Source organism: Chionomys nivalis, chromosome 12, assembly GCF_950005125.1.
Source record: "Chionomys nivalis chromosome 12, mChiNiv1.1, whole genome shotgun sequence".
Classification (NCBI taxonomy): domain Eukaryota; kingdom Metazoa; phylum Chordata; class Mammalia; order Rodentia; family Cricetidae; genus Chionomys; species Chionomys nivalis.
The window spans coordinates 48,732,136-48,759,488 of record NC_080097.1 but is presented as its reverse complement, the minus strand read 5'-3'; the positions used below and the strand labels follow the sequence as shown (position 1 = coordinate 48,759,488).

Sequence of the window (27,353 nt, the reverse complement as noted above, 5' to 3'; positions counted from 1 at the left end):
TCAGGGCCACTATCACAACTTCCTTGCTCACCCCTAACACACGTGGTGTCAAACTCCTCTTCAGAGCCTGCACCTCCACTTTACTTACATACAGAATAAAGTTAAGTCACTGAGTTCAAGGCAGGGGATAGAACAAGCCAGCCCCCCTACTCCCGCAGAATACAGAGGGAAACCTCATTGCTCCCTCTGAAGAACACCACCCCTTTGCAAACACACTTTCAGAGACCATGATGGCTTAGCCAGACCAGACCGGCCTCTTGGTCCTCGTCTATGAGACAACGGAAAACAAAGCAAATGAAGGAAGACTGTTCTAAACATCCACCGTTGTATGTGAAAGCTGTGTCTCTGAGAACCCAATGAGCCTGTGGTAACACAGGTAGATTCTAATGTGAGCAGAGGGCCTGACCTCATCTAAGTCCTGCAGTGTTCACCCCACACATATAGAAGGCAACATGAACCACTGAAGTGTTTTCGTCATGGAAATGTGGCATCCAAAACAGCGGTGAAAGCTACACTTTTAAAACTGGGTAGACTAGAGTAAACCTCCTTTTTATTTTTAGAACAGTGCCCTAGAATGTGTATATTGCACGAGAAAAGTGAACATACTTTAATATATTGAAATAAATCCCATAACAACACTGCTTTTTTTCTGTCCAGGCCTTTTGAGCTTGGTGTGAAGTCTGTTCTCTCTTCCATTCACTGACAGACTTCCTTCCCAGTCACCCAGAATAACTCCATCGGTAAAATATTAGCATACATAAGTGGGTGCTCAGTAAACATTTGTTGAATACATGAATGAATAATTATAAAATACTGGATGAAAGCCCCCTGAGAGGTTTGCATTCGATTCCAGAACAATGTGCTTGGATATTTAGGTGCCCACACTGAAATGGAACTCAAGAATAGTCCTGGGGGAGCAGCAAAATATTAACCCATTTCTGTCTTAATAAAATAGAATGCAGTCCAAGTGTGATGCCTATGTGCCTGAGGAGGGCTTCGCTTAAAATCAGAGCACAGTCTTCACACACGTTAGAATTAAGCTATTTGTGCTATTATGTTACGGGGCTACTTAACAAACGCTGATGTGCTTGTTGTCTACAGGATCAAAAGGAAAGAACCATATATTAAGTTGAATTGTTCATTTTGGAAAACTTTATCCATACAATTTCTTAACTAGAGCTATATGAAAAACTTATTTGAGGGAGAGTTATTGATTCCCAGGTAACAGCAAACAGCGAACAGGGAACTTTTTTCGTTTTAAGATACATAGCAAGTAGGCCAGAGAGAATATATTGGTAAGAAACTCTGTTCGATAAAGCGACTAATATTTACCAAATCTGAAGCACAGTTAAAATAAAAAATATAGTTCTATTACTAACAAAAAATTAATATTTAAGGTGTATTCTAATATCTTTGTTTTTTAATATGCTTTCTTCTATTATTCTAGTCAAAACAATTAGTCATTAATGGTTTGGCTCAAGTTTGGTGCTTTACTGAATCCGCGACAAAGAAGCTAAGAAATAAACGTGCAAATATTAATTCTCTTAACTTGAAAGGGAGAAAATGCTCTTAAACCAAATCCACAGTGGCAAAGGGGTGTTTTTAATGGCTGCGAAGCTAAGAAGACGGTTAGGGAATCTGAGCTGACCCACCGCGCTGCCTTTTCACTTCACGTGGTTTTCAGCGTGGACTTGAACGTTCTGCGGCTGGGCACGCAAGCGCCCCTTTCCAGTGCCCATCATGCTGCCCTTGGCTCGGCATCCGTTTCAGGGACATCCGCAGGAGAGTGGATGAAAGAGCACACACAACAAAGGTGGTCGTGTGGGAAACCACACAGACACTATGCGACTTCACTTCAGTAAACATCACAACATTGGTTACTTTGTTTTTAAAGAGGTGGAAGAAAATGCTTCAGCTTTTAACTTCACACACCTGCGCTCGTGCGCCTTAAAATCGCATTTGCGCACCAAACGCCATTTCCAGGATGGCTGGGGTGTCTCTATAATTTTATAAAAACCATCCCCGACAATTGTTCGTTGAAGGCGTGCATCGACAGGAAAGAATGAACAATTTGTTTTTGTCTAAGGATCACAAATCGATGGTTACGAACTCAAAACAAAAGCATGGGTCTCAGAACATCTTTCAGCCTGCCCCAAATGATCGACACTCGCATGGATATAGAATATATGAATTCCCGGTATCCTCTCGGTCCACAAGATAAAAAGAAAATGAGGATTGCAGGGGCTCATCATCTAAACCCACAGCTCCCACTCTGGAATACCTCTGACAATGAGGTGACCCACAAAAAGCCTATCTGTCTGTCTGTGAGCCTCCCCTATTATAAGGCTGATGTTTAAAAGCAAAACTCTCATACAATGCATCATAACCAGGCCTCACAGCAAGTTATTTATTAGTAAGAAATTAGATAGAAAAGTATATATATAATCTAAGTAAAACACTGGGTAAAATTTAAAAAAAGAAGATCGATCAACTTTATCCATTAAAAAAAAATTGAGAGATTCAAGATACTGAATTGTTGAATAAAACCTTAGTCAACTCAGAACTTGACATTTTTCCCTCCAGCTATTTCACATACAGCACACAGCTTCTTCCCCAAAAGGTTTACACTGCTATTCTCTACCACTCCAGCCATTTCTGCCAACATCATAAAAATTACCTTTGCTCATTTCCTCCTCACAACGCGAATTCACCGACCACAAACATCCCTGCACAGACACCTACCCACCCACCTCCCCACCCACCTCCCAAAAATGGTTCAAGCAAGACACACACAAACACACACACACACGTGCGCGCATGCACGCAACAGACACACACACACACACAAAAAAAATAATAATAATAATGACCAAGCTCACAGTTCCTGTTTGCCCTTCAAGCGAAGTCGGGTGTCTTCAGCATTGTCCCTGATTGCTGGGGTGTAGTTTAGGATGGCATGAAGCTGCAGAAATCAAAGCTGTGGCTTTAAGGCATCGTTTCTCAAACACATGGATGAAACGACTTGGACTCAGACTCCCTGGCCAGGTTGCCATAAAAATCTTAGAAAGACTCCTTGAAAACCCAGTATCTAGAAATGGGAGGATATTAAGTAAAATGAAAGTATTTAAATCTAGAAGCTGCTGCTCCAAACATAACTCCGAGGATGTCTGATTGGATTTGAAAGCAGGTTTGTATTGATGAGCAAAGTTTATTCTGTAAAAAACTACAATTCTCTCTAATAAGACATTCTGTTTGCCATCTTCTACAGTAATTCTCTTTCTCACGGTCATGATCATACATGCAAAAAAACAAAATAAAATAAAATACATTATTTCCCAAATGCATGGACACTGGGGAGGATGCCTTTTTTGAAACAGGCTATTTTTTTTCCTGAATGCTGGTGACTAAATGTCATAGTAAGAGCCAACACTCTCAAACAGCCCAAGAGACTTCAAAAGCTTTCTAAGTTTGAAAACCAAAAAGTTGTGAGTTTTCCTGTATCCCGGGACGTTTTCCTTTCTGAAGCTCAAGCCGAGAAACAGACAAAAGAGACTGATGCAACCGAGCTCTGCCAAGTCTTGCCTTTTCAAAATTTCCTCAGCTCTCCCTCTGCCTCTCTCTCCCTCCCTCCCCTCTTCTCTCTCTCTCTCTCTCTCTCTCTCTCTCTCTCTCTCTCTCTCTCTCTCTCTCTCTCTCTCTCTCTCTCTCTGTCCTGTCCCTCTCTCTTCCTCACTCCTTCCCTCCCAGTATGGCAACCTTCCGAGCAGTCTTGGCGGAGGTCCAGGCTATGCCAGTCTGTCTGAATTCTTGTCTCCAAAGGATGTCCTTTGCGGATCAATTAATACATCTGAAAACAGGAAGCTGTGGGGCAGTACCCAGATCCTGGCATGACAGCACCGGCTGCTGCCAAATCACCTTACAGATTTCCTGGTGCCCTACCTTTCCCAGGCATCACTAGCATGTTCCCCGCAGTGAGATAACGTGCTCGCTGCTTGGAGATGGGGAAATCTGTTCTCTAGAAATGTCCATATGTGACATGTGCTCAACCTGCAAACAAGCTGAGCTCCCCTACGAGGGGAGATGAATGGGACTTTAGGAGCGCTCTCTTTATACATTTGCTTCCCCTTGCCCTGCTGCAAGGAATCATGGGAGAGTAGAAAAGGAGGCATGGAGATTAAAATTTAAACTGTCACGCCTCATCCTCTGGTGAATAAACATGGCTCTGATTGATCGTTTACTCTTATTTTTAAGGAAACTGTATGTAAACTATATTTACCAAAATTCTGCTTTAGGGAGGAAAAAATAATAAATCCTTTCAAAACAGAAATATCAAGGAAAGAGGAAGATAAAACATTAGCATGACTAGTAATACATATGTACACATAAATGACCACATAATAACATCTGAGTCCTAGCCATTACTTGTTTTCTAAATTTGTGGTAATGGTAACTGAATAAGCATATATATCTTATTTTAATCTGTAGCAGTGTGCACTTTTGGAAACAAAATAGCCAGGTAGAACTTCACTCTTTTACCTGGTTAAAGAAAATATCTTGCTTGATTGGTTGGCAGCATCAATAATTGAGACTTAGTACACCTAAGCTCTGGAATGACCAGGCTTTCAAAGAAAGTCAAGAAGTCTGAGTTCTCATCCTTGGGTCTGTTGCTTTCTCATTTGGATAACCTCAAGGTCACAAACTTGCTTAATCTGCTCAAGTCTAATTTTCTCATCTACTAAGAAGGGTCAGAAAGTCATAAGTGACTCACTCTCTGGACTCCTAAAATATCTTTTCATATTCAGGTCACCAACTGGATGTGGCATCATCACAGACAAGGTTATGTGTCACTTGCCTAGGAAAAGTGAAAGTCTTCCAAACCCCTCCAGACACAGTGTTCAGCAAATCTGCTAAGGGGACAAGTCATGAGAAGAGAGCACACAAGCGTCACTCTGAAGTCCTATAAAACTGTGCACACACACACTGCTAAGTCACAAAGCTGACAGATCGAGGGGATCCTACAGAAACACCATGAGGGCTAAATTAAAACACTAAAGAAGCCAGGCAACATGTTAGCTATTCTTTCAAACAGGAATAATGAAACAAGGCTAGGACCTCAGCGATTTTAAATTCACAAACTGTTGCTGCCAAAGTCAATGAGAATCTTAAAAGCAGCAAGAGAAAGGACTCATTAAGGCACAAGGGAACCTAAATAAATAAACAACAGGATTCCTCAAAAAACACAGAGACTAGAAAGAAGTGGTTCAACCATTGGTTGTCCATAAGAATTTGCCAATAGACTATTGCTGAAGACACAGGCCACGTGACAGAGAAATCATGCTGGTACTGACATAGAAGCTTCCTCTTTGCTAGCTGGACAGACTGTGGGAGGAAGAAAAGCCATCAACAGTCTTGCCAGCTGTGAACCCTGTGAACTATAATAACCGCCAGCATGATAAGTTACGCACACCACTGCAATCGTGGCATGAATGCTTTGGGAACAACCAATTACTTTCTTATTGAGTCCCACTCAACAAAAGGGAACTCATGTCTGGAATTGTAATCTGGACCAAGAACCCATGACTAGGGATGCCTTAGGCCCTAGGAAAGAAGCTATTATTATTATTATTATTATTATTATTATTATTATTATTATTATTATTTTGCTTCATAGTATCAAACTGCCTTCTGAGTAAATACTTTATCTGTATACTCATAGATTAGTGTGGCTCCCACCCCTCATCAGAGAAGCTTCTTTTTGCTTGAAGGCTTTGTCTAACCTTGTCACCACCAAAGCTCCACTTCCACATCCCAGAGTTATGTCCCCACTTTCATACTTCACAATGAGAATTATGTTCCAAAATGTGTTTATGGGGACATTCAAGCTATAATAACAACTAAAGAAGAAATGACAAAGCCTAGGGGAGAAGCAAAGGAAAAGAACAGAAATCAAAACACTCAGACAGACATGAGGATGGGACCGACCTCCACCTGATACTGGCCACATGGTCAGTGTCTAAGAGAGGAGCCACCCCAGGAGTAGATGAGTGTGTGATCAGCATGGGAATGCTAGGGGACACAAAACAAATACAAAACCAGCGTTTCAGGTTCGCCAATAATCAAAAGCAGGTGCACAGGCACAAGTCTGTCATCCCCAGCACATGGGAGGTGAGGTAGGAGGATTGGGATGTTGAGGATATTCTGAGCTACACAACTTTAAAAAAAATTAAAAACAGACCAACCAATGAACCAGCAACGGTATAAATATCTAGTAGCACCATGTTGAAGAGATGGTTGTATTTGTGTGCTAATTATAGCAGTATCCACAATAGTCAAGGGGGCCCATCAACAATAGGTAAAGAAAATAAGACATATACTCAAGTCGGAAGACTACTAATTCTTTAAAAGTTAGAATGTCTTGTTAACTAAAACAGAGTGGATGAACCTGGAAGGTACCCAGTGAAATAAAATAGGCACAAAATGATGGACACCTGCCACTCACTTCATCGTGGGCCCCATTAATGGACACTGAAGCCAAGAGTACAACGCTGGTTCCTGGGGCAGAGATAGTAGAGAGGGATTAAGGAAGATTGTCAAAGGGCATGACCGTTCAATCCAATCAGCAGAGGAGTTGAAGAGCCCGCCTGCTCCACACCACAGCTGTAGTTCTGAACAACACACTGTGCTTTCAGGGAGCCTAGGGTAGCCCCACAGCATTGCCACCACACACAGAATAAGCAAGGGAGGTGATGTGTGTGCTGATTAGCCTGGCTAGGCCCCTGTACAGAGTATGCATATTTCAAAACTCATCTTGTCCTCCATAATTATACTTTTATGCCAATTTCAAAAAAAATAATAAAATTAAAAATAACACCACAGACCAACATCTTTTTTAAATATAAGTGAGAATTTTCTGAACTAAATACTAGTGAGATCCTAGCTGAATCCAGCAATGTAGTCAAAAGATTGCCAGTCTTTGAGCAAGTGCTTTGTACCTGGGAACACAAGGCCGGTTTAACACCAAGAAGCAGGCAACACAACACATCGCACCGGCAAAATAAAGAAAAGACACCACATGATCACCTCTGTGGGCACAGGAAAGCATTTACAAAACAGGCTTTGTGAGTTCAAAAAGAAAAAAGCATACAGTCAACTGGCTGGAGAAAGAGAAAAAGAGAAAGAGGGGGAAGCGGGAAGGATAGAAGGAGGGGGCAGAGGAAGAGGAAAGAGGGAGGGGAGAAAGGAAGAAAATTATTATTTTTTTTCTGTAATAGAAGTGAAATAACCTACAGAACAGGAAAGCGTTTGCAAACCACGCCTCTGATAAAGGTCAGTTACTCAAAATTTAGTTTGTGTTTCATTTTGTTTTTTTTTCAGTCTTAAGATTCCCCCACAGTAAGGGGCTGGAGAGATGGCTTGGCCCCTGAGAGAACTCACCACTCTTGCAGAGAATCTGAACTCTATTCCCACTGAATCCACTTTGTTGGCTCACAACTACCTCTAACTCCAGCTCTGAGGGCTCAGCTACCTCTTCTGGCCTCCTTGGGCACTGCACTCACGCACACGTGTGCACACGTGCACACACACACAGAGTTTTAAAAAAATCTTTAAAAATTAAACAAATTAAACAGAAAGGTTTTTTTGATGCAGCTGATCCACTCCTGGATAATGCTTCAAGAGAACTTTAAAGCTCATCAGCACAGCTTGTGCACAGATGTTTGGAGTAGCATCATTCACATCAGTCAGAATAAGGACAACTCAGGAAGCTCTAAGCTAGCCAAGTTTGATATAAACGCATGGTGGAATATTACTCAGCAATGAAAAGGATGAGGCCCTGATACACTCTACAAGATGGATGAAACATGGAAGTGAGGTGGAGCCAAAGAAGCCAGGGATGAAGGTGCACATATTATATAGCTCTGTTTACATGAAAAATCCACAGTGGACAGATCTGTAGACACGAGGTTTTTCATGGTTGCCAGGGTCTGGAACAGAACGAAGGATGAGTGAGTGGCTGTAAATCAGTTTGAAGTTGGAGCTACACAAGCAGCGAGGTGAGCTGAAAGTCACAGGCTGAACAAGAGAACATGGTAAGTTTTGGGTGCGCCTGCTATCTTGTTGTTTTAAAAACATATCATCCCTCTTTAATACCTACAAGTGCTCTGACTGGTCACTTGAAATAGCCATGGTGGCCCTTTTGGCCTGCTACACAAAGGGCTTGTCAAACTCCAAGGCCCTCTGGAATCTACTCCCAGATCCACCCAGCAGCTCTAGCTCCTAGTGCTGCTTCAGCCTCTTAGTTTGGTCCCAGCTGACTCCAGCATTTCCAGCTCCACCCACATAGGGCTTCTCTGCCCACTCTCAGGGGCTGATCTCCTTGGAGAACACGAATCCTGGCTACCAGGCACTAAGGAAGTCAGAGTGTTGACAGCCAACATCTCTCAGGCACTATGTCCTCTCTTCCCAGAAAACCTCATTCTCCACACACAGCATCCTGGCAGCTACTAGAGCTTCCTTCAGTCCTGACCCACAACTCACTTACCTCTGTACCCTCAAATTATCTGCTTCCACTGTTTTTCATCCCAGCCTCCCACATAGTCAGGACTCTGTCCTCTGTGCAGTGTGGGACACTAAGCAGCAGGACTGTGCACACTCATAAATATGTCACTTCCCTTCCCATTTGCACATGACTTACTGATGGCTGTGAAGCCTTTGGATTCCAGTTTTCAGACAGAAAAGCCCCGGAATTCATTAGCAACTTTGGATTCCAGTTGTCAGACAGAAAAGCCCCAGAATTCATTAGCCAGATGTCTCAGCTGGTTTTCAGTATATGTCAGGATCCCAAAGACGTTGGCTCTAATGCCAATGAAGGAATGCCAGCAGAATGAGGGTGAGCACGGAAAGAAGGAAGTGTCTTTCTTCCTTATCTTTTATATAGGTTGGCACTAGAAGGTGTGGTCTAGATTTAGGGTGGGTCTTCCCACCTCAAATGATCCAGATTTAAGGTGAATCTTCCAATCTCAACTGATATGAATTTAAGGTACATTTTCCTATCTCAAATGATCCTATTAACTAAAAAATCCCTCACAGGTATGCCCAGTGACTTGGGTTTATTTATAGTTAATTCCAGATATTCTTGACAACCAAGAATAGCAATCACAATGGCTTACAGAAAATTCTTTCCGTTTCTTCTTTGTACCATAGGTAAATTTCAAAGAGATGGTCATATTAAACATATAACATCATTTGCCAGAAATAGAAAATTCATTAACAAACAAAGATGTCATCAAATTCTCCAAGTGGAAAGCTATCTGTAAATTCAAGGCCTGTCTGTGAGCAAGCCTGGGAGAGAAGGTTAAACAGCCCAGCACTGGGCAGATTCCTTCACCCTGATGGAGTCAGAAGGGTGAAGAAGATTGGGAAGGGGTGCTTTCCTCTCTGTGTTAGTGACATTTGATACTTCACCCTCTAGATATCAGTACCATACTGTGTCTCTCACACTGTGAGAGAGGCCAGTCCTTAGCAAACTCTAAAAACAGGCAACAGATCCAACAAGAATTGAAATTTGCCTAGCGTCAACCATGTACCCTGCTCTACTCCAGTGCCCTCATTCAGCACTTCCATCTTCCTGAGAACACTTCCAACTCACAAACATATTATTTGTGCCCTGGAAGTGTGTGTGTGTGTGTGTGTGTGTGTGTGTATGTGTGTGAGTTTGTGCACATGCGCGCTGGGGAGTGTGTCAGGGGTATGTGTGCTGGGTGTGTATATGCATTCGTGTGTGTGTGTGTGTTGTGTGCTTGGTGTGCTGGATGTGTGTGTATGTATGCACTGAGGAGTATGCCAGGGGCATGTGTGCTATGAGTGTTGGGTGTGTATGTGTGTGTGCTGGGTGTGTATGCTTGGTGTGTGTGTATGCTGGGTGTGCATATGCTGGGAGTATGTGTGTGTATCTGAACTAGATGTGTGTGTACATACCTATGTTTGCAAGTTTGTGTGGGGAGATTAGGGTGAGGGGGTACATGCATACATGTGTGTATACATGCACAAGGAAGTCAGAACACAGCCTTAAGGTGTCATTCTGTAACAGAGCTCCAGACCTTAGCACAACTAACTCCATGTTGGAAGTACCATTTAGTCCATAAAACTCAGCAGCACATAGCACAATCTGCCAAAATAACAAAAGACCTAATCCACCAAACCCATAGTTCTGAAAACGTCTCTAAATGTATTACCTTTGCTTTGTGGCTTCTGTAGCTCTGTCTAGCTAACTGTTCTTGTTAACTGAGGCATATCAACTTAGGATGTGGTTTTGCACTTAAAAGCTCTTCCTGAGAAAGGCTTAGGGCTACCCTGGGATCCTGAATACCCAGTGTGACGGCCTGCCAGCTAATAAAGACTTTCTATTGGCTTAAAGCCATGTCTGAGTGGTCTTCTCTCAAGGATATCCCATAACATTTCCTCAAGCCATCTTTATTTGAAATGGGCTCTCTCATGGCTTGGAGCTTCCCAGGTGAGCTAGGCTAGCTGGCAGTGAGTGCTTCCTGTCTCCACCGCCCCCTCAGCACTGCCAGAAATGTCAGCAGCACACCCAGCGAGCTTCTTATGTGGGCTCTGGGGACGCTGAGCTTGGGTCCTCACACTTCTGAGGCAAATACTTTTCCAAAAAGCTGTCACCCCAGGTCTCAAAAAAATACTACTAACCCCATTTTTCAGATCAGGCAACCCTGACCAACCTGCTCGACATTCTACAATTTGCCAGGGCAGCAGGGCAGACAAGCTGGGTCTGATGACAGGCAGTCCGCCTCCAGGCTGTGTATTCTACCTCCTGTGGGATGTCACCTTGGGAAGAGTGTCTGCCTGTGATTTGTTTCCTGAACTAAAGGAAGAGTGGACCCAAAGAGTAAGGCAAGGATCCAGGTACCAGATCCCAGCTGGGTCTGCAGGGCTTGTTACAGCCATTTGCTTAGGCAGTAGAGGGCAGCAGAGATTGTGGGGCAAGAGTGAGTTCCCCACACAAGCTTCTGGCATAACAACTTAAGAACAAGGTCAGGTCAGTCATGCAAAGACTCCTCTGTGGTAGGAAGAGTTGGGAATCATCCTCGGAATTCTAGGAGAAAGCAGCACCGAGACATCAGAAGCCCCAAAAGGAACTGGGGTGCTCAGGAACAGCACCTCAGAACAACAGGGCCCTCCCTACTCCTAGTTCCCAGATGGCCACCCAAGATGCTTGGGCCATCCTTACACAGTCCATGGGTTTCATGCCTTCCAAGAGTCCGAAGTCTGGCTGTACCTTGCCCTAAGTCCCCACTTGTTAATTTCTAAACACTTAGGCAAGACTAGCATCTAATTCTCAGAAAATGTACTTTCAAACTAAAATTAGGCAATACATTGCACTGCTATGTCCAAACTGCTGACAATATGAAGCATCTTAAATATAGACATTGTTAATCCACAGACATCAAAATTGTTCTATTGCCTCAACTCGTCTGAAATGATTGCTTGGGACCAGAGTGGTAGGGGAGGGGTGGGGTTGGAATACAGCAGAAAGAACTGTCAGAATAAGAGGGGCTGGAAGAAAAAAGTCTCAAAGGAAAGATCCTTTGCATGGTTAAAAATGAACCACTGAAAAATAAATAAATAACTGACCTGGAACCGCTCGATTTGATATTTAACTCAGGCTTTGTTAAATAAGCAGAAAGTAGACTTTGCAGGTTTGTGATTCTTTCTTGAAGAAATGTGATTTCTTATTTCCCCAGAGAGACGCTTCAAGAATGCCAGCAGGCTTCTCTGGTATCAAATGTTTCCCTGTTATTGTGAGTAAATTATATTTGGATCAAAATCAGATGGATTAAACTTAAAATACCCATGAGATTTTCAAAACTACAAGGAAATATGTCATGTGGCCCCCAACAGCACTGCCATGTAACAGCCCTCAGGCGATGTCTGCACACTGGGACATCAGCAGGGAATCCAAAGACACCTGAGTTTCCCACTTTCCTGAATACAAAGTAACTCTGCAAGTCTAGGCTGTTGCTGTGTTTACTAAGATAAAAGTCTGCAATCTTTGGTGTCTTTAAAAATCTCCAAAATATGGCCCTTCTGACATTCAGGTAGAGAAAGGCAGCGAGGGATGGGGGAGGGGAGGGGGCTGAGGAGTGGTTTCTTAAATTTTTAGGGAGAAACCCGACTTTCGTTTTTATCTCCAAAGCCTCCCTGGAATTGAAATAATAGCCAGGAAGGAGGGAACTGTAAGGAAACACACACCTTCACTCACGCTGGGTCAAGGTCACTAGGACACTGGCTTGGCAACCTCTCTAGGTGCAATGCATCTCCCTCAGTGAGGCGGGGAGGGCAGTGAGAAGCAGACAGCAGTTGCCTTCACAGAACCAGGCAGCAGCCTGGTGGTGAGCTGTCCTCCAACAGTCCTTAGGTGAATTGGCACATCTGAGAGGAGCCAGGCCCTGTGGGGAGCTCCGTCCTAACTCATCTCCAGAAACACCCACAGGAAGCTGTTGCCACCATCCCCATTCATCCAAGGTCACCAAGTTAATGAGGTGCTGAAGAATGGTTCAGATACTGTCCAAAGGCCAAGTGCCTGTTTGTCCACTAAACCAACAGCCTCTCACTGGAAAACCCACTTCCGGGACTGGGGAGAGAGTCTGGTCAGTAGAGTGCTTGTCTCACAAACATGAGGACCTGAGTTCAATCCCCCAAACCCACATTTTTTTATAAAGGCCAACCATGATGACATGCTTATAACCATAATCCCAGCGCAAGAGAGATGGAGACTAGAGATGGCTAGATCCCTGGGCTGGATGGCCAGCTAGTCTAGTCTGCTTGGCAATCCCCAGAACAGTAAGAGACCCTGTCTCAAACAAAAAGCAATGGCACTAGAGGTCATCTTCTGGCATCCAAATACATGTGCACATATGTATACACACCTGCACACATGTACCCATGCACACATACTACAAAGGGAGTACACTTCTGAGCTCCACCGTCTATATGGACCAACCATGACATGTGGTCATAACAAACCCTGCAGAGCAGTAACAAGCAGGCACTGCTTCCCAGCATCACGGGCTGCATCTGCAGCGGAAATGAGTTGCATCAAGGGAGGAAAGTGGTGCCCTGGGGAGAAGCCTATGAACAGCACTCAAGGAGCCAGCGAACACAATAAATCCAGGGGCTCATCTTGCCGTGTGGTCTCCGTGACAGTTACTCAGGTGCTGATAAGCCTGCAAAGGTTCTGTGCAGAACTTGTTAAATCATAAAATCATTTCTTGATTCTCAATCATAAACAATGTCTATTTTATGTTAACACAACCTTGGGAAGACTGCGGATAACTGCAGATCTTTTAAAAGATGCTTTCTGCAGTCTTCCTGGGGACAATTTCCTGCGCCCACCACTATGTCTCCATATTTGCAGAAAGACATCCCTTCCCCAAATAGTAAACACAAATAGTAACACAGAGGGCAAGAGCTCAGAGCTCTTATAAATAACAGTTTGGAAATCCAACCATTGAACACACACAAGCAGTTAGAGTCAAACATCTAAAATCAGAAGACTTGCGCGTCCTGGGAAGCTGGGAACAGAGGCCCCTGTTTGTGGTGACTCATTGTACTGATATCTATTGACCTGTGCACACAAAAAAAGGATTTATCGAATAAACAATTTCCAAGCACAACATCATAGAGTGGAGGTGCAGTTGCTTTTGCTTTCATTTAACTAGTAGGTACTGTGTAATGTGACAAGGAGGTGCGAGAGCTCAAACAAATGGGGTCTCACGAGATGCAGAAGACTAAAGATGCACGTCTATATGTGCAAGAGGAGAGATAACAAAAGAGACCATCTCAAACGACAGGGCTGTAGGGAAAATGGGCAGTGAAGAAAATAAAAGGCGACTCCGACTGGGCTCACTGAAGGAAGAGACTGGAGTGAAAGCCCAGGTGAGGAGAGGGCGGCAGGTGTGGAGAACAGACCAGCAAGCTGCAACGGCATGTGCGTGCAGGTGCCAGATGTAGTATCTCTGCCAATTAGCATCCAATAAGAAGGAACTGCAATGGTCCATATCCCCGTGACTGAAGCATCTTCGCTCACTCCCTGACTTCCCAATCTTCAGGCAAAGCTAAAGGAACTAACATTCCCTTAGGTGGGATGAGAGGAGGTGATGTGGGTGGGTAGACAAGATAAAATAAATACTATTTAACAATCCATACCTAGAAAACTCGGGGCCATTGGACCCTTTCCAGTCACCAGAGTCATGTGGCTTTTCAGTCTGCCAACACTCTGAAGGACAGCAATGCAGACAGTGAGCTGGGCACCAGTAACTTATCTAGGGTGACAGTCAGGTACAGTGTTAATATGAGTTCTGAACCACCCATCATGCAGTGCAAATACAGAGTGGAAGAGGCTTCCGGCGGCAGCTGCACCTCCATTCATCTCCCTGCTACACTCGAGTACAGCCTGCCAAGGACTGGGGTTCTAAGTCTTAGTGAGGCAATACACTCATATGGAATAAACCAGATGGCATCAAGTGAGCAAATACCCAACAGCTAAGACAGGGGAGGTGTTGCGGGAGGTCCTTCCGCTCCTCCAGCCAATAGCCACTGAGATACCAGCCCATTGGGGCGTGGTCTCTTTCCCTTTAAAAAAGCGGCTACTTCCCTCCTCTCTCTCTTTACTTCCTGCTCCAGTTCCGGCGACTAGACTTCTTCCTAATTGCGCAGAGGGCTGTTGTCTGGGACGGTGATCTGTAAGTTTATTCCCCTTTAAATAAATACCACCCTATTAATCACAATTCCAAACTGGTGTGGGATTGTTTATGACTTGCGCCTTCAGGGAAGAATCAGAAGAACAAGGTTCTAAGACCGTAAAGGTCTTCAAAAGGCCTTTGCTGCAGAAGTCCTAATGATAGAAGCTTAGGCTCAGGCTTTTAGAGTCCAGTGGTCTCACTCACAGCTACTCAGTTCTGTCATTGGACATCAGACATAGACAATAAAAATAAACAAATAAACACACCCGTATTTCAATATGGCTTGCTTTATGAAAAGCTGGTAGAAGACACATTTGGGAAACTCCCAGGGGGGCGGCAGAAGAGAACGGCTGTAATCGGTCCTGCAAAAACCTGGAGTCACTGTGGCACCTTTAGAGATGGTCTGACCTCTTGGCTCCTAAGACAGGGGAAATATATAGTATTAAAAGTTCCATCATTGTAAGAAGGCAAGAAAAAATAATAAAGAACACACAGATAGAAACTGTACTTCCAGATGACATGGTATCTGTATAGGAAATTCCAAGAAGTTTATAAAAATATTTTTTTAATCCTAGAGCTAATAAGGGAGACCAACAAGGCTGAAGGCCCAACATCCCCAAACTCAGCATTCAAAAGCTCATGTGTAGTATATATGAACATGAACACGTGAAGAACCAAATTAAAGACTCATTAGCATTTACAAACACTTCAAAGAACATGCAAAAGTTAAGTTTGAACTTAACAAACATGTTGAGTTTTTCTATGCACAGGAAATAACAAAAACTAAAAACTAAGCCAAACTGAATATAAGTGGGGCAAGCTATGGTGCTGAACTGGAAGGTAAGTTATCAATTCTCTCCAAATGGATCTCCAGGTTTAATGAAATTCCTATCAAAATCCTAGTGCAGATTTTCTTAGGCATGGGCAAGATTATTCTAAATTCTATATAACAAAGCATAGGCCTTATATGAAACCAAATATAGTACAGTGGTAGGAGCCCTTCTACCCACATCACGGCCCTCTGTGATTACAGGGATGGAGACAGTCGACACTGACAGAGACCCATAGATCCTCACAACTGTGGCCATGTGCTTGGTGATGGCTGTTTATTTTTTTGAAACAGAATCTAACTGTGGAAGCCAAGCTGACCTCAATTGAATGATGTTTTTCTTAACTGTTAGCAAGGCATTCGACCCAAGCAACCTATCAAATACTTGTCAGTACATATATATATATATATACACATTTTTTAATCAAAAGAAGAATATGAAAAACTTACAAAAGCTAACGCAACACTGCCACTACTTTACTATGGTAACGTTAAAAATTCCTTTTATATGTGTTCTGGAGACACTCTGTTCCTCAGTGTTTTCCTTCATCTTCATAAATGTAGCATCAACGGGATGTCTCCAGCTTCACTCCAGTCAGCCTTTGCTATTGCATAGTGTGAATTAAATAAACTCCTTCAGGAAAGGTAGAAGATCAGAAACAAACCCACTGTGAAACTCCAGAGACCCAAACAAAGCTAACAGAAATATAAGGAACCAAGCCAGGCATGGTGGCTCATGCCTATAATTCCAACACTGGAGAGGCTGAGGCAGGAGGATCACTTTGAGTTCAAGACAAGCCTGAGTCACACAGTGAGTCTGAGGTCAGCCTAGGCAACAGAGCAAGACTCTGCCCCCTCAAAAATAAATAAATATAGAAGGGGGAGAGAAGAAAGTAAGACCTGATGAGGTCATATACAAGGCCCAAGTCTTCCTCATGCTGGCAGCAACTTTGTCACCTTTAAAGGCAGGCCCAGCTTACAGAGAAGATTCCACCTGACCCCATATTTGGAATGAGCCAACACTGTCACAGATCTCACCAAGGGAGAAGAGAGTTAGCACAGAACATCGGGTACGTCAGAAGCTGGAATCCAAAAGTCTGGCTATGCCAGCAAGATGCTGCCAGCAGCCTAAGGGTTCAGACGATGCAGGACAAATATATCTCAGACTGAATGCCAAACAAAGGCAGAGAGTCTACCTTCTCCACAAAGAAAACACTGGAAGAAGGACCAGTGAGAGAGATGGGGAAGCTAGACACACAGCCCCTCCCATGAAAACGAGAGCGGGTTCTGGAACTGAGTGTGGAGACACAGCAGCACCCACACATCCTGTTACAGCAAGCCCTGCACATCCTGAGGATGTTGGGAAATCGAAAAGCAGAGCATTCAAACGATGTTGTGTGGTCTTCGGGGGCCACACAAGGGTGAGAAGGTCTGGTACCATGAAGAAGCCAGGCATCAGGGGGAGAAGAGAAAGCAGAGGACAGGGAAGCATGACGCAGCCACACTCCCAGCCTCCTACCACCATTTAGACTGCAACATGATAAGGAGATGGAAATATGACTGCACCGCAAAATGACTGAGCTGCAGTACGACGACAACCCGGTGCTCACAGCGAATCCCACCGTGCTCAACCTCTAAAGCAGCCTGGAACAGCCTGTCCCATGAAACCAATCCTGAGCTGATTCCCTGGGCTAGGGAGGGGGATGTGGCAGGCCAATAAACTGTCAAGTGTCGCAGGGCAAGTGGCATGGTCCACTCCCACCTGGCAGACTTCCACCTAGCTGCAGGGAGTCTATCTAGCCAGTAATGCTTTCAGATGAGATGTACAATTCAGTACCATGGAGTTCAGCAACTCGACACCCTATCAGACCTGACGTCTTCAGCTTTCCACATTACTCATTCTCATGGGCGTGAGTGTGCAAGCGCATAGCACAGACGCACAGGGGCAATTGCAGATGTGTGTGTGTGTGTGTGTGTGTGTGTGTGTGATTCAGAAAACAACATTAGGTGTCTTCCTCTATCAGTCCCATCTCATTTGGGGAAACAAAGTTTATCGCTAAATGTGGGGTTCTGTCAGGAGCCATTTTCCCCCCCAAAATTATTATAGGAATCATCACCCTGAGGAGTTCGCAGAGGGCTCCACTTCCCAATTGAATTGAGAATTGTTTTATCCCACACCCAAATTATCTGTTAATAGAGAGCTATCTGTTAGCTGAACCCGCCTCACATTCCAAACTATCTAGAGAACTAGGTGTGTCAACTCGTGAACTCCTGGCAGAGGAACCGTCACCTGACTGATCGTAACCTCTTGGCCTGCGTGACCGACGTGAACCACGCGGCAAGATCCCATGCCCCAGCCCCCCAAGCTCCTCATCCAGGGGCTATATAAGCTGCAACCATGACGCTAATAAAACAGAGGCTTTGACAAGAACTCTGCTTGGCCTTCTTCCTCTCTCTTGCCCATGTCTTTTCAGGTAACGCCTCTCCGGGACCCTGGAATTACTGGACCTGCCAGGCGGGTTACACCCCTAGACTAAGTAACCCGACAAGGTGGCCAACAGGGTTCACTGGCTAGACTAGATGGCCAGCTAGCCCTCAGGGTCCTCCTGTCTGTACTTCCTAAGTTCTGGGATTGTGTGTGCAATGGCACATCCAGCTTCTTACACGTGGGTGCTGGGGATCTGAAGTCATGCCTTAATGCTTGGGTCGCAAGCACCTGACCCACGGAGCCACATCCCCAGCCTTCACTGTAGCATTTCCTAACTACCTGCTAGTCACCTTGAAGTAGCTCATGTATGCGGGTGTTTTGTCTCACACTCTTCCTGGTGGCCCCGCCCACACAGCATGCTATTCAACAAATAACCTTTGTCCTGGGGTGTCCCAGAACCAAGGGGTAAGACCCCCTGCCCTGGAGCAGTTCATTGTCTGGTGCTGTGCTCACATGCAGGGCTACAGTGAGTCTCTGCCCCAGAAGGAACTTGGGAGGGAAACCACTAGAGGAGCGTCTTCAGGAAGATTTACAGTGCCCCTCCCCACCCGCACAGCACACTGACTGCCCAAGGTCACCTCCTGCACAATTCAGCATTTCAGCCATCAGCAGAGTGATCACAGTTTTAGTTAGCTCAGGGTGGCAGGACCAAACAGGGGCTCTTCATGGGAAAGGGGCCCATTACCAACTGGAAGCCCCTGGGACCCATAGAGATGCAAGAACAGAAAGTACCTCAGCAAAGAGGGTCTCTCCACTCTGCAGTTACTGAAGCTTGGAATCCATTCACTCCCCTAAACCTGTGCCCAGCCTACTTCACCAATCCAGATTCCCAGGGGTCGCTAGAGGGGTCCTCCCTCTCCCTTCTCCAATCATTTCCCCTTGTCCTGCCCCAGGTAGAGATCCAGGTGCAGGCCCACTTGGTAGTGCTGAGCTCATCCCCGACACACATAGCCCCACTGTAGGTGGGGTTCAGAGATGGGGGACCTACCCTTCATCCTAGCAAAAGTAAAGCTTACCATGGCGAGGTGTAAAGAAATTGGCTCAGATTCATTAGCAGTGTGGGGGCAAAAACTTAGAGCGCATGCCACAAAGGGTTGGCTGCATTGGCAACCCAGCATCCCAGTGCTCACAAGAGGGACAAACGGAAAGTCCACATTTTCTGTATTTGTTTTCAGACATTAATTGTTCTCTGTCCAGCAGCCATAAGCCATAACTGAATGTTTGGCGTGGGCATCCTCCTTTGTAATGCACTATAGATCTGAGCCGCGAGCACAGGACTCCCTCCAGGAGAGACATGCGGCTTCTCTCCCCGGGAGCTCATTACCGCATAGAGAGGAAAGGCACAGATTTGGTAACTGGGCAGCAGAACATCTAAGAAGCAATGGGAAAGCCGCCGAGCCTAGCCGATGGGAAGGAGTCTGAAGTAGCTCAAGGGAGTCGCCCAGTGGAGTTGAAAGCCGCCACTTAGGCCCTAGGGAGGAGGGACTGGTTTACAGGACAAACAGAATTCAAGCTAGGCAAATTTTGAAGAAAGAGTAAAATAAGGAATAGAGGGAAAACTACAACACTTTATCTATGCAAGCATTTAATGAAGAAATAAATCAAAAGATCAGAGTAATAAATCCGCAAGGATACGATCACGGATCACGTGGGCGACCGCAGAGGCGGAACACAGAATCCTGTCAGGCAGAAGATGGGCTCGGTGGGGGCCTGGTGGGAAAAGAGGCTGGGGAGGGAGGTAAAGATCGGAAGGTGGGAGGTGGGAAATGCCTTTCCCCAGCGGGGGCGGCAGGGAAACAGAAGGTTCTGGAAGAAAGCATAAAACAATCTAAGAGCTCTGGGCAGGATGCGAGAAGAAAAATAACAGTTCTGCGTCCTACAATTTAGAAATTAATCACACACTAGGGATTTTTTTTTCTAAAAGGAGAACAGCTTCCTATCGTTTTCTTTTTTTAAAAAAAATCTATGTACATCCATCACATAAAAGAAACACATAATGCCTTCTACACCACAGTGGAAGGAATCCGTCCCCAAAGGTCCTTCCTTTGTATAAATCATGCCACCACAATCGACGCTTCAATAAAAATGAATATTTATGAAATGTAAAATGACTTGGATTAACTTATTCCAATTTCACCCTCTAAATTTAGATTTTTTTTTAAATCATGCCAAAATGTAGATTTTGATTACAAAAGCAAGTTGGAGGGAATATATATATATATATATATATATATATATATATATATATATATATATATTTGACAAGAAAAAGGGAGCAATTTTTTTTTTAAGTTGAAGTATGACAAAGGATGACAGAAAGGTGGCTGATTGGGCTAAAACAGCCAAGACTATCTTCAAAGTAGCTGTTTAATTCAACAACAAAGCCACATTAGACAAAGCAAGTTGTTCAAAACAACACAAAGTGTAAAGCCTAAATATCTCAACCACCCTCATCTCACGGCATGGTCCAAACCCAGCCTTTCCTTTTTTGGCTAGCCTTTCCAGGCTTCCTCGGGCATATGGATTGTTAGCTTGCTCCCTGTCCACACAGAAGTCAGCACGCTGATCTGGTCTGGCCTTTGCAGCTACTGTGTCTTGGCAATCTCTCTGTTCCTAGAGAAGCCCCATCTTTTATGCCTGTGTGCTGTATCCTTGAGGCTGAACCATCGCTCGTTGATGGGCACCTGTAATGCTTCCAATCTCTGTCTACGCAGATGAAGCTCCAGTGAACAGCCTGGTGCAGGCCTCATTTGGCGTGTGTGTGAGCAAATCTGGAAGGCAAATTCCCAGAAATTGAATTCCTGAGATCGAAGGTAAATGTGCATTTAAATTTTTGGTAGATGCAGCCAAGTTGCCTTCCATAAGAGTGGAGCCGGCTGACAGCCTCTAACAACACACAAGAGTGCATGCCTCCCTCTCTCTCTCTCTCTCTCTCTCTCTCTCTCTCTCTCTCTCTCTCTCTCTCTCCCAGCAGAATGGATCATTGTTTCTGGAGTCTTGCCAATCTGAAAATGAAAACCGGTATTTGCATTTTCCTCACTGAGTGAACTTGAGCGTCTTTTACAGTGTTTAAGAACCAACTGTACTTCCTTGGGGGTAAATTGTTCAAAACCTCTGCCTGATTTGTAATCACTGCTGACATTTTTCTTACAAGCTTCTAGAAGCTTCTGCTCTATTGGGGAAACTAGTCCTTGCCATTTAGTACATGTTGCTGTACCCTAAGCTGTCTTCTGACTTTGCTTCTGTGATTTTTGTCACACAAAGATTTTTTTATTGTTTACTTATTATTTATTATTTACGTACTTAATGTGTGTGGGTGTTTTGTTTGCACGTGAGTCTGTGTACCGTGTGCAAGCTGTGCCCCCAAAGGCCAGAAGAGGGTGTGGGATCCCTTGGAACTGGAATTACAGATGGTTGTGAGTCACCCTGTAGGTGCTGGGAACTGAGCCCAGGTCTCTGGAAGAGCAGCAAGCACTCTTAACCACTGAGCCATCTCTCTGGCTCCACACAGACTTTTAATGTGATCTAACTATTAGTTTCCTGATTTTCTAGCTGTGGATACAAAGGCCTTCTTCACACAATTATAAATAAATTCTCCTTTTCTCATATTTAATTCATTGTTTTGCTCTTAGCTAAAGAAAGCAAGGTTGGTGTTAGATATCAGAAGACTCAGCACTCAGAAGACCCCCAGCACTCAGAAGACTGCAGCAGGAAGATTGCTGAGAGTTTAAAACCAACTTGGGTTACACAGTGAATTCAAGACCAACCTGAGATGGACATTAAAACTGTATCAAAACATGCATGCATACATACATGGGAAGAGTGGTTATATCAGAAACTCTAGAACACAGTGCACATACCAGCCCCACTGTATGACCTTGGATAAGTTATCTGACCTCCTGAGCCTGTTTCCACGTCCATAATGAGGATAATGATGGTTAATGCATCATCACATTACTGACAAAATTAAATATATTAATTTAGTTTCCCAAGGTGCCTGGTGTGTGATACACCAGCTATTACCATCACATCTGCTTGGGATTTAACTGTGTTTAAAGGTGTGGTGACCAGAAATAGCACCAGTGTAACCCCACTAGTCTCTCTACCTGTCCCTACACCAGTTTCCTCACCGACCTGAGATGTCAGTTTCACCATACCATCATCTTCCCGTACACATCTAAGAGCTTCTGAGTTTTCCTACTGCGTGTTCACATCTCTGATCAATTGCCATCAGCCTGGCGCACTGCCACATAAACAACAACCAGCTACCCAGGCCAGTCTGCTCATGTTCCCATCCATTCAAGGTGGCCCAGAGAAATGAAACATTAAAAAGGCTTGAAGGTTCGAGTCTTACCTTCTTGCAAACTGTAAATCTACTACTAGGCTGCAGCCGATATAAGGGTACAACAGTCTTGCCACATACAAAGGAAGAAGGACTGAAGTTAAGATGGCAGGGTTAGCTCCAAAAGCACTGGATGGAGGTTCATACCTGGGACAAAATAACACAACCCTATACAGGTAGACCTTGTCATCTAAAGCGGGGCACACTGGCAACAGAGCTTCTGAGACAATTGGGTACAGTTAACAACAGGCTTGGATGGATGATATAGACACATGAGAAGGGCTCAAGACTCAATGTAGAAGAATGTAACTTTCGAACTAGGGATATGAAGTCCATAGCTTTCAAAGACACAGACACCAAAACTCACTATATGGAGTACCGCACACCGTTGCTGGAACCAAAGGCAAACCGAAGCAAATTATCTAGCCTCCCTTGCTTTCAGTGACTTCCTTTGGACCCCTCCCCACCAGAAACCCTCTAGCCTGCCATGTGGGTGGGAGGTATGGCCCAAGATGGCTGCCCATGCTCCCCTTTCCACTTGGCTTTAGAAATCACTAATTTTGGAGACTGTGCAGCTGGGTAACATATTAGAAGTCTGCTTCTATCTTTGCTGCAGATAACCCCGGCGCTGTGCAGGCTGTGACGGACGCTGTGTTGATGGCTTCAAAGACAACTCAGCCTCATATCCTCCATGTTGTATCCAACCATCTTTCTACTTTGTGTGGGCACTTAAGAACTGAGGAGTACAAGGTTAACGGCTTAGCAAAATCTCCTAGCCTCTCCCCTCCCCCTTCAAGTCTGAAGAGATCAAGATAAGACATTTTCACTGTCTACTGGAGCATCCAGTGGCCTTGTGATTACCTGCCACCAGCTTTCTGACAACCCACTCCAGACTGCTAGAGCGATGCCTAGAGGCCTACAGTGATCTGTTACTTCCTAACCTAAAGCCCTCTCCCAGGCCCTCTCTGCCTGAAGATAAAAGGGCCCTGAAAAACCTGTGCTGGGTTAAGCCGGTTTACTGTTAGGGTCTTTGGAGAAATCCCTTAAAAGACTGTCATCCATGTATGCAATCAGCAAGGACGTTTATTATTCCATCATGCTGGGGCCTGTCAGCCACACTAAGGCAAGATGGCGGAGACCCTGAGACGAGGTGAGCTCAAGCACAGTCAAGGGGAGGTCCTAGGGCAGTTAGGTCACTTTAAATATGGTTAGCTCAAGCAAGTGGCAATCACATTAGTGTGTTCTAATGGGCTAGAGCTAGTCAGGGGCTGACTAGGGCTCTAGTTTTCCATTTGGGGGCAGGCCTGGACAAGTCCCAGACTTTGTCCTTATTTGGTTTTCTTCTTGAGCTGTTTATGGCTTGGACCACCAGATCCCCTCCTTGCTGTTGAGGGTTCTGGAGACTGATTGTCCTTTGTTCATGGCTCTTCCTCAGAAACTGCTTATTCAGTCTCAGGAAACTGAAATTGAGGCCTGGTCTCGAGAGAAGATCGAGCAGACTGTTATGGCATCTGCTTGGTTCTCTCATTCCCCTGCCTCCTTGAGTAGTATATCATCTCAAATCCTTGAGATAGGTTTGATTTACAGGCTTATATTGTTGTCTTTCCAATTCTCTATCATGTAGCCTCTTTCTAAACAGGGCTATGGAGTCCCTGATAATCCCAGAATGGCTAACATAGAGGCACAGGCCTCTTTTATTCTGGAGTGCTATTTTTTTTTATTTCAAAAAAGTTCTTTATTGGCATAAAAATAAAAGTGTAAATAAATTGGCCCAAATATCCCAAACATGAGGGTCAAAAACCTATTCTTAGCCCTCTTTGCTGTTTTTCCCCCTTCTGCCCACTTTCCTGGGGGTTGGGGGAGCTCGCTGACAACAGTCACAAATCCAGCGACCTGATGGAATAGCACCAAGGCCCACACAAAAAGTATGATAACCTCTACTTCAACTAGAGAGGAGAGCGATGTTTTTTAAATGTGCAACAGATTATTTTTGGTAGGGCAGCAACCTTGCATCTGTTGCTGTTCTCAAGGCCCTATAGTTCCGATTCTGTAATGACAAGGCAGAAGTTCCGATTCCTATGGTTCCAGCTAAGTTGACATCTAGGAGGGTGAATAGATATCCACAGTTAGCTATGTTGACTTCATTTTCCCCATCCTGACTTTTCTAAGGGGTAAAAGATTGTATTATCAGGGTAGTAGACTCTCCTGGGGACTAACTGGACCAGGATATAAGAGTCTTTGGTTTGGTCTAAAACCTGAACATTACCATAGGGTGTCAAGCCAGAGGCACATGCCCATCAGATGTCATCCGGTGGGATCAGGAAGCTGGCTCCCATCGGATTCTGAGTGAGATTACAGAGGTGGGCACAGTCATGTGGGGGTTGTTCCAAATAGAGACGATTTCCCATTATTTTCCCGTGATTAACAGCAAAGTGAACCTCCCCTTATCCAGTTGCTGTTATCTGCAAGTGTGTTTGGTCCAGGGGCTGATTTGGGGATTTTAGCATCATCACCTTAATGGTACCCAGACAGGAATTATCATTTAGTTAAGGCTTCAGTGATGTAAAAGCCAACAGCAATTAGCAGAAGCAGAAGGGCCAAAAAACCCTGTGATGGCTGAGAATTCCTTATCTAGAAGGAACTTGGAAATGAGAATGGGGACCAGTTAGTATTCTATCTTAGGTTTCCTAAGATAAGAAATTCCCTTTTGATCTAATATTTTGGGGCAGGGATGGGGGGGGGGGAGAACCAAGGAGCAATGTGCTGCTTGATCTTCTCAGGCCACCTTCTGGTTTTGCTAGCTTACCAAATAAATCTACTTGTCCCCACACACACTCTCTCAAAAACTAGGGTGCCTTTCCAAGTGGGAAGTAAATGAACTTGGATTCTACACCAGGGCCAGTAAGAACCTGCCAAGAATGAATAACCCCAAGAGTGGAGGCTAGAAATACAATAGGGCTAACAAGGCTTATCAGGTAAAGGCGCTTACCAGGCAGCCCCACAATCTGAATTCAATTCAGGCTCCTAAGTGGTACAAGGAGAAAACCCAAGTCCCACACAGTAATCGGCTGATCTTCCAAAGTGCACCTGGGGCTTAAGTGTGTGAGCACAAACACCTCCAGGAGGCCTCATTCATAGGACAAGCAGATCCTGCAAACCGAGGAGAAAGCCCAGCAAGCCCTCGAAATAACTAGAAACTGGGGAGGATTCTGGCAACCAGCTCAGGCCTAAAATTCCACTTCAAAACACAACGTCGCATCGTTAGGGCTCTCTCCAGCACTTCCCGGGAACCGGCAAAAGCCTGACTCTCCTGGCGGCCTAGGTGAGAAAGGAGTCTAAGGCAGCTCTCAGGCTGCACTCCTCCTAGCTCCAAACAGGGAGCTGCAAGCCTGCAGTCCAGCTGAATCAGATGCCGACGCTAGATTCTTTCAGAGCGCCCTGTTTTGCATGTTTTGTCTTAAGAGACTCAAACAAAGAGAAGCACTGAAACAGGAGACTGCCCTGCTGAGCACCCACCCGTCCGGGAGCGGGAGAAGGCGCGCGCGGAGGGGGGGGGGAATGGAGGAGGTGAAAGAGCTGCCCTCCGCGCACGCGCAGACCCCGACCTGGGACCCGCCCGAGGCCCCGCGGGGTTTTTTCTCGGAGGGTGCAATGCGCAGGCTCGGCGCGCATGCTCAGCGCTCGACCCGTCTTACCTGACACGGGAATCGGCTCGGCGCGGCCGGGCAAGGCTTCTTGCGCGCTGATAACCCTCGAAGCTGAGTCGCCCATTCTCGACACCGGGATGGGGCCAGAGAGTAGCTTGAGAGCCCTTCTGGCGGCGGAGAGCATGGGCGGCGTATCCGTCCCGCCGGCCGACCTCCAGACCTGGCTGTCTCTGAGGGGCAAAGTTTTCTAAGTACGAGAAGCGGCTAGGGCCAAAAATTATGCTGGCTGGACGCCACCGCGGGGTATTAGTTAAGTTCCTGCCGTTTCACCACGTCCGCGGCCCGTGTTCCGGGTGCCCAGGAAGAGCTTAGCCAAGCAGGGTTTCCAGTGTGTTTCTCGTGCTCAGTCAACCACAAAGCAGAAAAGGGAAATCAGTGTGTGCATAAAATGGCAGAGAGCTAGAAGGCAGATTGTAAGAGGATGGATGGATAAACAGCTAGAAAATTTGTTTCTATTGGATCCATCTTGATAAGTCGAATTGATCCAAAGCACGATTCTCAACACCACAAAGGATTACGTACTCAATGTGAAATATATGTACATAGATAGATATTGATATTATATATATATGTATATGTATATGTGTGTATAAATACATTCTTCAGCCCATAAAATAAAGGATGCAGGCACAAATACTTTGTTAATGCGTGGGTTTAATGATGCACTTGGATCCGTCTTCTGAAATCAGAATATTCCTAGAACAAATCTCGCCTTAATCTTGAGGTAACTAGGGCCAGATGAGTGACTTGAGAGGTCCGTCTATGAGATTTTGGTTTACACACTCCGCCAAAATGGGCGGACAGGCTCGTGTGAAGGAAGGAACAGGATTAGCACCCACAGGGATTTGAAGCTTTGAATCTAAGCTCTTCTGTGGGTTTAGTTACCACTTTGTGTTCATGTGGGGCTGTAATAGAAGGACAGGAGGATTAGCGTGCTGTATAGAATGTTGCCAGACATAACAACGTTAAACAGATTAAGGTGTTTACCTTATATTGTAGAAGTCCCCTGGGCCAACTTGTATCCACAGTTTGCTTTTGATTTGTTTTTGCCGTGAAATTATGCCAAGTGGGTTCTTTCTACAAGGCCTTGCCTGAAATCATCCCAAGGTGTCCGTCTCTTCCAGGCTTGAAGGGGGCCTAGTCACTAAAGACAAAATAGTCTGTCAAAGAAAATATGTTGTACTTCTATTTTGCTGCCTTTTGATACGTACTGACTTGCTTTTTTCTGTTT

The 27,353-nt window shown here is 45.0% G+C and overlaps 1 protein-coding gene across 5 annotated transcripts in view; it reads right to left on the bottom strand.

The window, feature by feature from the left end:
• Msra (methionine sulfoxide reductase A) overlaps positions 1 to 26,459 on the bottom strand; it is a 321,992-nt gene extending 295,533 nt beyond the window's left edge. The window contains exon 1 of one of the 5 annotated variants that reach the window (XM_057786124.1): positions 26,111 to 26,459. In XM_057786124.1, coding sequence (XP_057642107.1) covers positions 26,111 to 26,246 — 136 coding nt within the window. In that variant the 5' untranslated portion in view covers positions 26,247 to 26,459. Of the gene's footprint in view, positions 1 to 2,677; positions 2,751 to 2,870; positions 3,433 to 3,939; positions 3,961 to 26,110 lie in introns of those variants that run through there. The other 4 variants (XM_057786125.1, XM_057786127.1, XM_057786129.1 and 1 more) reach the window with 4 other exon arrangements.
• Between the last annotated feature and the right edge of the window lie 894 nt (positions 26,460 to 27,353).